This window comes from Ranitomeya imitator, chromosome 2, assembly GCF_032444005.1.
Source record: "Ranitomeya imitator isolate aRanImi1 chromosome 2, aRanImi1.pri, whole genome shotgun sequence".
NCBI classification, from domain to species: Eukaryota; Metazoa; Chordata; class Amphibia; order Anura; family Dendrobatidae; genus Ranitomeya; species Ranitomeya imitator.
The window spans coordinates 155,713,755-155,725,865 of record NC_091283.1 but is presented as its reverse complement, the minus strand read 5'-3'; the positions used below and the strand labels follow the sequence as shown (position 1 = coordinate 155,725,865).

Genomic DNA, 12,111 nt, shown 5'->3' with positions numbered 1-12,111 from the left:
CACCCTGTGTTCCCGCCGCCAGCTCACCTTGTTCACCTCGTCCAACCTCATCTCTTGCTGCACTTTCAGGAGGCCAAAGGCTTTCCCACCTGTGTACCAAAAATGAGAGAAGGGTCATGTCTGCAGCTGTTCAGGATCTGGGGAGTCTCAGCACCCCTCATGCCAGGCAGGGATTACTGGGCAGAGGACACTTTGGCTTTTACCTTGGGTGTTGTTGTTGCATGTCATGCTGATGGTGGTGCAAGGACTTCCTTTAAGACAGGGATTATGATCGGAGCTGCTAGATGCAGACGTCAACTTCACTCTGAAGCAGATGGCTACAGGAACCCGCTTATATTAGTTGTATGCAGCCCTGCCCAGCCAGGCTAATTCAGCCCTCATGCCTTCTTATTCATCCTCAGAGATTCTCATCCCTTTGCAGCATTAACATACCTCCCCTTGCTGGCAGAAAAGGAGAATGCAGCAAACTGCCTAAAATTCTTTTCCCTAGTACAATAGAGGTGATAAAGTGGTCTGACCTCACATTCTCTCCTCAGTAGGTTGTAAATGTAGGTGCCATATCTCATACAGGCATGTACTTGACTGGATCTATGTCTGGAAGAATGCACCCATGTTTTTATTTTTTACGCTCCATCTTGTGAGTTCAGACACCAAGACCAAAGAAAAGACATTCCTCCAGAATGTCCTGCCTTTTATTTGCGACTTCATGCCCTACGTTGGACTTCATTATGGCCACCATTGTCTACAGCCATCTTATTGATCATCATCTTCTCTTGTTTTCATGATATATACCGTAAATTAATTATTATTTCCTATGAGTTGAGTCTCATTGAAATGAACTAAAAATTTTGCTTGGGCCTAAAGTTAGACCCATTACGGTCCCCTAAACTTACTGTTGCTTTGAAGCAGCCAATGCGAAGATAATAATCTTTATATCACTCCATCATATTCTGCAGCACTTTGGAAATCTGTTGAGAACAGGAGACAAGACCCTGCTTACAATCTATAAGGATTCATGTTGTGACAGTCTGCAGCCAATTTTATGCTCCGAAGACGACTCTGTATAGGGATCCCTATCATTAATAGACCAGGATTCAACCAGGGGATGATTTTCTATGCTGGCCATTACAACTTGCTCATACGAACGTATAACTTGGATGAGACCATGCTGATCTGCGTTTGTTTTCTCATGCAGTATGGGAGTGGCTCCACAAATCAGATGACGCGCACCCATTCAAGTCTGAGTGTGTGTAAAAACCCATGCGGACACCGCAAACAATGGAGAAGATGGAGAACTTGCTATCCGTCTTCTACGCACCTGTGATATGATTGTCATGCAAGAGAATCAGATCACAGCAAACTGACACTTGGCTCAAACTCTGATCTGAGTTTGAGCAGTGTCATTACTGTATGGATCTGATTCTCTTGGAAGAGAGAAACATCACCCATGTGAGCAAACCCTTGGGCAGCAAATGGCAGCTATGTAGTATACTTTATGTAACTTGGAATTAATTATGTAATGTATGTACACAGTGACTGCAACAGCAGAATAGTGAGTGCAGCTCTGGAGTATAATACAGGATGTAACTCAGGATCAGTAATGTAACGTATGTACACAGTGACTGCACCAGCAGAATAGTGAGTGCAGCTCTGGGGTATAATACAGGATGTAACTCAGGATCAGTACAGGATCAGTAATGTAATGTATGTACACAGTGACTGCACCAGCAGAATAGTGAGTGCAGCTCTGGAGTATAATACAGGATGTAACTCAGGATCAGTAATGTAATGTTTGTGCACAGTGACTGCACCAGCAGAATAGTGAGTGCAGCTCTGGAGTGTAATACAGGATGTAACACAGGATAAGTACAGGATCAGTAATGTATGTACAAAGTAACTGCACCAGCAGAATAGTGAGTGCAGCTCTGGGGTTTAATACAGGATGTAACTCAGGATCAGTACAGGATCAGTAATGTAATGTATGTACACAGTGACTGCATCAGCAGAATTCTGAATGCAGCTCTGGAGTATAATACAGGATAAAACTCAGGATCAATGCAAGGAATGTGATGGCAGAACATCCCCATTTCCAGTATATTTTACTGAAAACCCATTTTCACTTTCGGACCAAATACTTGCCATTTAAAGGGACTCTGTCACCTGAATTTGGAGGGAACAATCTTCAGCCATGGAGGCGGGGTTTTGGGGTTTTTGATTCACCCTTTCCTTACCCGCTGGCTGCATGCTGGCTGCAATATTGGATTGAAGTTCATTCTCTGTCCTCCATAGTACATGCAATCTTGCCTTGCGCAGGCGTGTACTATGGAGGACAGAGAATGAACTTCAATCCAATATTGCAGCCAGCGGGTAAGGAAAGGGTAAATCAAACACCCCAAAACCCCGCCTCCATGGCTGAAGATTGTTCCCTCCAAATTCAGGTGACAGTGTCCCTTTAAGTCGCAGTGTTGGACTGGGGTGCCAAGGGCCTACCAGTAACATTCCAGGTCCCCACTTTTCATCTACATGCAAACATGACATTACCCTCAATAACAAATTTACATAACAATGGACTAGATAGATGAATAAGTTGCTGCCTGTGTTTGTACATTATGATTCATGTATATAGTGCCAAGGACCTGTAGCTTTCTTCATCCTGAGCTTCCTTGTTCATGAATAGAATTTTAGAGCTACTTGGTGAACACTGAATAATGTAAGTACATAATATTGCAGATTTATATACCATTCTGGGTATGTGGAAAGTTTGGTTACCACCCCATGGGTTGTATGATGGGTGTCTATTTGGTGAAGTCTTGTGCTTCCTTTGCTGTGAGTAGATGACTCAGCCCCGATGTCAGCGACTTTGTTGTTAATGTAATGGATGCAGCAGAATGTCCATGAACCTTTCTGTGTCCAGAAGTCTCCATAATCTCCATCCCTCCAGGATTCATGAATCAGGTGTGACGCACAGATCCATCACTGACTGCAAACAGCTGACTCCTCAACTGCGCCGGAGATGACAACGAGCCGCCCGGCCACACGTTTAATCTGACACATTTTGGATTAGTGAGCATCTGTTTGCATATATTTTGGCGCCCAGCCGAGACCAATTCTTGGGAACTGCAGTAGAGGACACAGATTATTGTTTGCTGGAGGCGCTGTAATTGAAGCTGCAGCATGGATCATCAGAGGTGCGCTCTCCTCATCCTCAGCACAAGGATTAAAGCCTCTGCATGATCTCGAAGGCCTGCAAGTAAATAACGGTCTGTGGCGGGGAGAGGACGGCAGGAGGGACACAAGTTTCTTCTAGGACATTTAACCCCTTCATGACCCAGCCTATTTTGACCTTAAAGACCTTGCCGTTTTTTTGCAATTCTGACCAGTGTCCCTTTATGAGGTAATAACTCAGGAACGCTTCAACGGATCCTAGCGGTTCTGAGATTGTTTTTTCGTGACATATTGGGCTTCATGTTAGTGGTAAATTTAGGTCAATAAATTCTGCGTTTATTTGTGATAAAAACGGAAATTTGGCGAAAATTTTGAAAATTTCGCAATTTTCACATTTTGAATTTTTATTCTGTTAAACCAGAGACATATGTGACACAAAATAGTTAATAAATAACATTTCCCACATGTTTACTTTACATCAGCACAATTTTGGAAACAAAATTTTTTTTTGTTAGGAAGTTATAAGGGTTAAAATTTGACCAGCGATTTGTCATTTTTACAACGAAATTTACAAAACCATTTTTTTTAGGGACCACCTCACATTTGAAGTCAGTTTGAGGGGTCTATATGGCTGAAAATACCCAAAAGTGACACCATTCCAAAAACTGCACCCCTCAAGGTACTCAAAACCACATTCAAGAAGTTTATTAACCCTTCAGGTGCTTCACAGCAGCAGAAGCAACATGGAAGGAAAAAATGAACATTTAACTTTTTAGTCACAAAAATTATCTTTTAGCAACAATTTTTTTATTTTCCCAATGGTAAAAGGAGAAACTGAACCACGAAAGTTGTTGTGCAATTTGTCCTGAGTACGCTGATACCTCATATGTGGGGGTAAACCACTGTTTGGGCGCACGGCAGGGCTTGGAAGGGAAGGAGCGCCATTTGACTTTTTGAATCAAAAATTGGCTCCACTCTTTAGCGGACACCATGTCACGTTTGGAGAGCCCCCGTGTGCCTAAAAATTGGAGCTCCCCCACAAGTGACCCCATTTTGGAAACTAGACGCCCCAAGGAACTTATCTAGATGCATAGTGAGCACTTTGAACCCCCAGGTGCTTCACAAATTGATCCGTAAAAATGAAAAAGTACTTTTTTTTCACAAAAAAATTCTTTTAGCCTCAATTTTTTTCATTTTCACATGGGCAACAGGATAAAATGGATCCTAAAATGTGTTGGGCAATTTCTCCTGAGTACGCCGATACCTCATATGTGGGGGTAAACCACTGTTTGGGCACATGGTAAGGCTCGGAAGGGAAGGAGCGCCATTTGACTTTTTGAATGAAAAATTATTTCCATCGTTAGCGGACACCATGTCGCGTTTGGAGAGCTCCTGTGTGCCTAAACATTGGCGCTCCCCCACAAGTGACCCCATTTTGGAAACTAGACCCCCCAAGGAACTTATTTAAATGCCTAGTGAGCACTTTAAACCCTCAGGTGCTTCACAAATTGATCTGTAAAAATGAAAAAGTACTTTTTTTCACAAAAAAATTCTTTTCGCCTCAATTTTTTCATTTTCACATGGGCAGTAGGATAAAATGGATCATAAAATTTGTTGGGCAATTTCTCCCGAGTACGCCGATACCTCATATGTGGGGGTAAACCACTGTTTGGGCACACGGCAGGGCTCGGAAGGGAAGGCGCGCCATTTGACTTTTTGAATGGAAAATTAGCTCCAATTGTTAGCAGACACCATGTCGCGTTTGGAGAGCCCCTGTGTGCCTATGCATTGGAGCTCCCCCACAAGTGACCCCATTTTGGAAACTAGACCCCCCAAGGAACTTATCTAGATGCATATTGAGCACTTTAAACCCCCAGGTGCTTTACAGAAGTTTATAACGCAGAGCCATGAAAATAAAAAATAATTTTTCTTTCCTCAAAAATGATTTTTTAGCCTGGAATTTCCTATTTTGCCAAGGATAATAGGAGAAATTGGACCACAAATATTGTTGTCCAGTTTGTCCTGAGAACGCTGATACCCCATATGTGGGGGTAAACCACAGTTTGGGCGCACGGCAGGGCTCGGAAGGGATGGCACGCCATTTGGCTTTTTAAATGGAAAATTAGCTCCAATCATTAGCGGACACCATGTCACGTTTGGAGAGCCCCTGTGTGCCTAAACATTGGAGATACCCCAGAAATGACCCCATTTTGGAAACTAGACCCCCAAAGGAACTAATCTAGATGTGTGGTGAGGACTTTGAACCCCCAAGTGCTTCACAGAAGTTTATAACGCAGAGCCATGAAAATAAAAAAAAAAAATTATTTTCTCAAAAATGATCTTTTAGCCTGCAATTTTTTATTTTACAAAGGGTAACAGGAGAAATTTGACCCCAAAAGTTGTTGTCCAGTTTCTCCTGAGTACAATGATACCCCATATGTGGGGTTAAACCACTGTTTGGGCACATGCCGGGGCTCGGAAGTGAAGTAGTGACATTTTGAAATGCAGACTTTGATGGAATGCTCTGTGGGCGTCACGTTGCGTTTGCAGAGCCCCTGATGTGGCTTAACAGTAGAAACCCCCCACAAGTGACCCCATTTTGGAAACTAGACCCCGAAAGGAACTTATCTAGATGTGTGGTGAGCACTTTGAACCCCCAAGTGCTTCATAGAAGTTTATAATGCAGAGCCGTGAAAATAATAAATACGTTTTCTTTCCTCAAAAATAATTATTTAGCCCAGAATTTTTTAATTTTCCCAAGGGTAACAGGAGAAATTTGACCCCAATATTTGTTGTCCAGTTTCTCCTGAGTACGGTGATACCCCATATGTGGGGGTAAACTACTGTTTGGGCACATGCCGGGGCTCGGAATTGAAGTAGTGACGTTTTGAAATGCAGACTTTGATGGAATGCTCTGCGGGCGTCACGTTGCGTTTGCAGAGCCCCTGATGTGCCTAAACAGTAGAAACCCCCCACAAGTGACCCCATTTTAGAAACTAGACCCCGAAAGGAACTTATCTAGATGTGTGGTGAGCACTTTGAAACCCCAAGTGCTTCATAGAAGTTTATAATGCAGAGCCATGAAAATAATAAATACGTTTTCTTTCCTCAAAAATAATTATTTAGCCCAGAATTTTTTATTTTCCCAAGGGTTACAGGAGAAATTGGACCCCAAAAGATGTTGTCCAGTTTCTCCTGAGTACGCTGATACCCCATGTGTGGGGGTAAACCACTGTTTGGGCACACGTCGGGGCTCAGAAGGGAAGTAGTGACTTTTGAAATGCAGACTTTGATGGAATGGTCTGCGGGCGTCACATTGCATTTGCAGAGCCCCTGGTGTGCCTAAACAGTAGAAACCCCCCACAAGTGACCGCATTTTAGAAACTAGACCCCCCAAGGAACTTATCTAGATATGTGGTGAGCACTTTGAACCCCCAAGTGCTTCACAGACGTTTACAACGCAGAGCCGTGAAAATAAAAAATCATTTTTCTTTCCTCAAAAATGATGTTTTAGCAAGCATTTTTTTTAGATTCACAAGGGTAACAGGAGAAATTGGACCCCAGTAATTGTTGCGCAGTTTGTCCTGAGTATGCTGGTACCCCATATGTGGGGGTAAACCACTGTTTGGGCACACGTCAGGGCTCGGAAGTGAGGGAGCACCATTTGACTTTTTGAATACGAGATTGGCTGGAATCAATGGTGGCGCCATGTTGCGTTTGGAGACCCCTGATGTGCCTAAACAGTGGTAACCCCTCAATTCTACCTCCAACACTAACCCCCCCACACCCCTAACCCTAATCCCAACTGTAGCCATGACCCTAATCACAACCCTAACCACAACCCTAATTCCAACCCTAACCCTAAGGCTATGTGCCCACGTTGCGGGTTCGTGTGAGATATTTCCGCACCATTTTTGAAATATCCGCGGGTAAAAGGCACTGCGTTTTACCTGCGGATTTTCCGCGGATTTCCAGTGTTTTTTGTGCGGATTTCACCTGCGGATTCCTATTGAGGAACAGGTGTAAAAAGCCGCGGAATCCGCACAAAGAATTGACATGCTGCGGAAAATACAACGCAGCGTTTCCGCGCGGTATTTTCTGCACCATGGGCACAGCGGATTTGGTTTTTCATATGTTTACATGGTACTGTAAACCTGATGGAATACTGCTGCGAATCCGCAGCGGCCAATCCGCAGCCAAATCCGCACCGTGTGAACATAGCCTAATTCTAAAGGTATGTGCACACGCTGCGGAAAACGCTGCAGATCCGCAGCAGTTTCCCATGAGTTTACAGTTCAATGTAAACCTACGGGAAACAAAAATCGCTGTACACATGCTGCGGAAAAACTGCACGGAAACGCAGCGGTTTACATTCCGCAGCATGTCACTTCTTTGTGCGGATTCCGCAGCGGTTTTACAACTGCTCAAATAGAAAATCGCAATTGTAAAACCGCAGTGAAATGCGCAGAAAAAAACGCGGTAAATCCGCCATAAATCCGCAGCGGTTTAGCACTGCGGATTTATCAAATCCGCAGAGCACTGCGGATTTATCAAATCCGCAGCGGAAAAATCCGCAGAGGACCAGAATACGTGTGCACATACCGAAACCCTAACCCTAGCCCTAACCCTACCCCTAACCCTAACCCTACCCCTAACCCTACCCCAAACCCTAGACCTAACCCTACCCCTAACCCTAACCCTAGCCCTAACCCTAACCCTATTCTAACATTAGTGGGAAAAAAAAATTTCTTTATTTTTTTATTGTCCCTACCTATGGGGGTGACAAAGGGGGGGGTCATGTATTATTTTTTTTATTTTGATCACTGAGATATAATCTATCTCAGTGATCAAAATGCACTTTGGAACGAATCTGCCGGCCGGCAGATTCGGCGGGCGCACTGCGCATGCGCCCGCCATTTTGGAAGATGGCGGCGCCCAGGGAGAAGACGGACGGGACCCCGGCTGGATCGGTAAGTATGATGGGGTGGGGGGGGGACCACGGGGGGGGATCGGAGCACGGGGGGGGGAATCGGAGCGCGGCAGGCGTGGAACGGAGCACGGGGGGCGTGGAACGGAGCACGGGGGGGCTGGAATGGAGCATGGGGGGGGTGGAACGGAGCACGGGGGGGGGTGGATCTGAATGCAGGGGGGGTGATTGGAGCACGGGGGGGTGATTGGAGCACGGGGGGAGCGGACAAGAGCACGGGGGGGAGCGGAGCACTGGATGGAGGGGAGCCGGAGCAGTGTACCGGCCAGATCGGAGGGCTGGGGGGGCGATCGGTGGGGTGGGGTGGGGGCACACTAGTATTTCCAGCCATGGCCGATGATATTGCAGCATCGGCCATGGCTGGATTGTAATATTTCACCCGTTATAATGGGTGAAATATTACAAATCGCTCTGATTGGCAGTTTCACTTTCAACAGCCAATCAGAGCGATCGTAGCCACGAGGGGGTGAAGCCACCCCCCCTGGGCTAAACTACCACTCCCCCTGTCCCTGCAGATCAGGTGAAATGGGAGTTAACCCTTTCACCCGATCTGCAGGGACGCGATCTTTCTGTGACACAGCATATGCGTCACAGGTCGGATTGGCACCGACTTTCATGACGCATACGCTGTGTCACAGGTCGGGAAGGGGTTAAAGAGTGAATGTTTTTGCAAGTAATAATAAAAGTTTGCATTCTATCCTATTAGAGAAATCATCTTTCTACACTTATTAGTCACTTCCACTTACTTTCCCCCAAAATTTTGAACTTTTAATTAACTCTGAGAAACTGCTAAAAACTGTCCTCCCCACTAAGAGATGAGCTGCCTGCTCACTGAAGCATCCAATTACACATACCTTTGGGAAGTTTAGGCTATGTTCACACTTTGCAGATTCCACTGCGGATTTTTCTGCAGTGGAATTCCAAAATCCGCAGTGAAAACCCGTCGCGGTTTTTACTGCGGATTTATCGCGGTTTTTACTGCGGTTTCTTCTGCGGATTTTCATCTGCAGTTTCCTATTGGAGCAGGTGAAAATCCGCAGAAAAGAAGTGACATGCTGCGGAATGTAATCCGCAGCGTTTCCGCGCGGTTTATTCCGCAGCATGTGCACTGCGTTTTTTGTTTCCCATAGGTTTACATTGGACTGTAAACTCATGGGAAACTGCTGCAGATCCGCAGCGGTCAAATCCGCTGCGGATCCGCAGCAAAATCCGCAAAGTGTGAATATAGCCTTATGGAGAAATAGAGGTGGGCCTCAGAATGTGAGAGGCATGAACACACAAACCCATCCATACTGATTTCTAGGAAGTATTGCATCTCACCCCAATACTAGATTCACAGCTACACTGCTCAGTACAGCTGTGTAAATGCCTTCATGCTGTTGCTGCTTTTTATTAAGTGTGTACTGTATCTTACCTCAGTGCTTGATTCACAACTTCACTGCTCACAACTTCACTGCTATATAATCTCTCCCATGCTGCAGCTTTCTAGTAAATATATGAAGGATAGTATTGTAAATCTATGGAGAGAGGAAGGAGATAAGCATCAGGCTGAGTTGACACACAGAACCCATTTTGCAGCTTTATAGTAAGTGTTTATCACCCCTAATGCTGGATTCACAGATGCACAGCTCTTTAGCTATGTAATATCCTTGCTGCTGCTTTTTAGTAAATGTTATATCACTGCAGTGCTGGATTTATACCGTAGTTAAAATGTTCAGTACTGCAGTATAATATCCCTATGCTACAGTTTTCTATTAAGTGTACAGAGTCTAGAGTAGTAAGCTTTATAGCTAAAAAGAAAAAAAAGTTCACCCAAGTGCAAGATTCAGATGCATTGCTGCTGTACAATGTCCTCCATGATGCTGCTTTCAAGTGTTTTACGGTATGTCAGTCCAGAGCTTAATTCATAGCAACAATGCTCATTACACCCATGCCACCATCACACCATCAAACATGCCACCATCATACCCATCCTCAAAAAAGCTAACCTTAACCCAACCGCTATGCCCAGCTATCGCCCCATATCACCGCTCCGGTTTGCTTCCAAACTCCTTGAGCAACATGTCCTCCCACTTCTCATCTAACTCTCTCCTTGACAACCTCCAATCTGGTTTCCGCCCCCCCACTCCACCGAAACTGCCCTGACCAAAATTACTAATGACTCACAGCCAAAGCTAACACAGTTCTCCATCCTCCTCCTTCTCGATCTGTCCTCTGCTTTCGACACAGTCGACCACCTCCTACTGCTACAGATCCTTTCTTCCCTCGGCATCAAAGGCCTTGCCCTGTCCTGGATTGCCTCATACCTTTCTGACCCCACATTTAGCGTTTCCCACTCCCACACTACTTCCTCACCCCGCCCTCTCTCTGTTGGAGTCCCTCAGGGCTCTGTCCTAGGGCCCCTACTTTTTTCCATCTATACTCTTGGCCTAGGACAACTCATAAAGTCCCATGGCTTCCAGTACCACCTATATGCGGACGACACTCAGATCTACCTCTCTGGCCCAGATGTCGCCTCTCTTCTGTCCAGAATCCCGGAGTGTCTGTCATCCATATCCTCCTCCTTCACCTCTCGCTTCCTAAAACTCAATGTAGACAAAACCGAACTCATCATCTTTCCCCCATCTCGTGTATCCCCTTACCTGAACTATCTATTTTAGTAAACTGCATCACGCTCTCTCCCTCACCTGAAATCCGCTACCTCGGGGTAACTCTCGATTCTGCCCTGTCCTTCAAACCGCACGTCCAAACCCTTGCCACCTCCTGTCGCCTCCAACTCAAAAATATTGCCAGAATCCGTCCCTTCCTCAGCCCACAATCTACTAAAACTGTTGTGCATGCCCTCATCATCTCCCACCTCGATTACTGCAACACCCTCCTCTATGGCCTCCCCGCTAACTCCCTTGCACCACTCCATTCTGTCCTCAACTCTGCTGCTCGGCTAATCCACCTCTCTCCTCGCTACTCCCCTGCTTCACCCCTCTGCAAATCCCTCCACTGGCTCCCAATTCCTCAACGAATCCAGTTCAAACTACTAACACTGATCTACAAAGCCATCCACAACCTGTCTCCTCCCTATATCTCTGAACTAATCTCCCAATATCTTCCCTCACGTAATCTCCGATCCTCCCAATAGCTCCTACTCTCCTCCACACTTATTCGTTCCTCACACAACCGCCTCCAAGATTTCTCCCGAATATCCCCCATCCTCTGGAATTCCATGCCTCAACACGTCCGATTATCCACCACCCTCAGATCCTTCAGACGGAACCTGAAAACCCATCTCTTCAGGAAAGCCTACAGCCTGCAATAACCATTCTGCTGCCTCACCGTGCTGCCGCCATGTCACCGACCATGCGAGCTTCTGCCACAACCACCCGAGCTGCTGCCGCCTCACCACCACCAGTGCTGCAGCACACCAACCTCCTGTCTCTTCCCCACTATCCTGAAGAATGTAAGTCCGCACGGACAGGGCCCTCTCCCCTCTGTACCAGTTTGTCACTGTAAATTTATTTACTGATAATGATATCTATAACCCTGTATGTAACCCCTTTTCACATGCACAGCACCATGGGAATTAATGGTGCTATATAAATAAATAATAATAATTACTGCTGTATAATGTCTCATGATGTTGCTTCTTCTAGTAAGTGTTTTATATCATCCTTTGCTGGATTCACAACAATGTAGGACTCATGCCTTACATATTGCAGCTTCTTCATAGTAATTGTTTTATCTTACCTAAAAGCTGGCATTCACATCTATACCACTCAAAACTGCTATGGTTTTCATTCTACAGCAGCTTCTAGTAAGTATCTATTTCTCCCCAGTACTAAATTCACCGCTATACTCCTGAATACTGTGGTATAATGTTCTCCATGCTGCTGTTCTCTAGAAAGTATTTCTCACCCAGTTCTGGATCACAGCAATACTGCTCAGTGCTTGATTCACAGATGCAC

The 12,111-nt window shown here is 45.4% G+C and overlaps 1 protein-coding gene across 2 annotated transcripts in view; it reads right to left on the bottom strand.

The window, feature by feature from the left end:
- The window catches only part of AIF1L (allograft inflammatory factor 1 like), a 40,672-nt gene extending 40,321 nt beyond the window's left edge, over positions 1-351 (bottom strand). Inside the window, exons 1-2 of one of the 2 annotated variants that reach the window (XM_069747535.1) lie at positions 204-351; positions 28-89 (exon numbers count right to left, since the gene is read on the bottom strand). In XM_069747535.1, the coding sequence (XP_069603636.1) occupies positions 28-89; positions 204-228 (87 nt within the window). In that variant the 5' untranslated portion in view covers positions 229-351. The remainder of the gene's footprint in view (positions 1-27; positions 90-203) is intronic. The other variant, XM_069747534.1, reaches the window with a different exon arrangement.
- Positions 352-12,111: the final 11,760 nt, after the last annotated feature.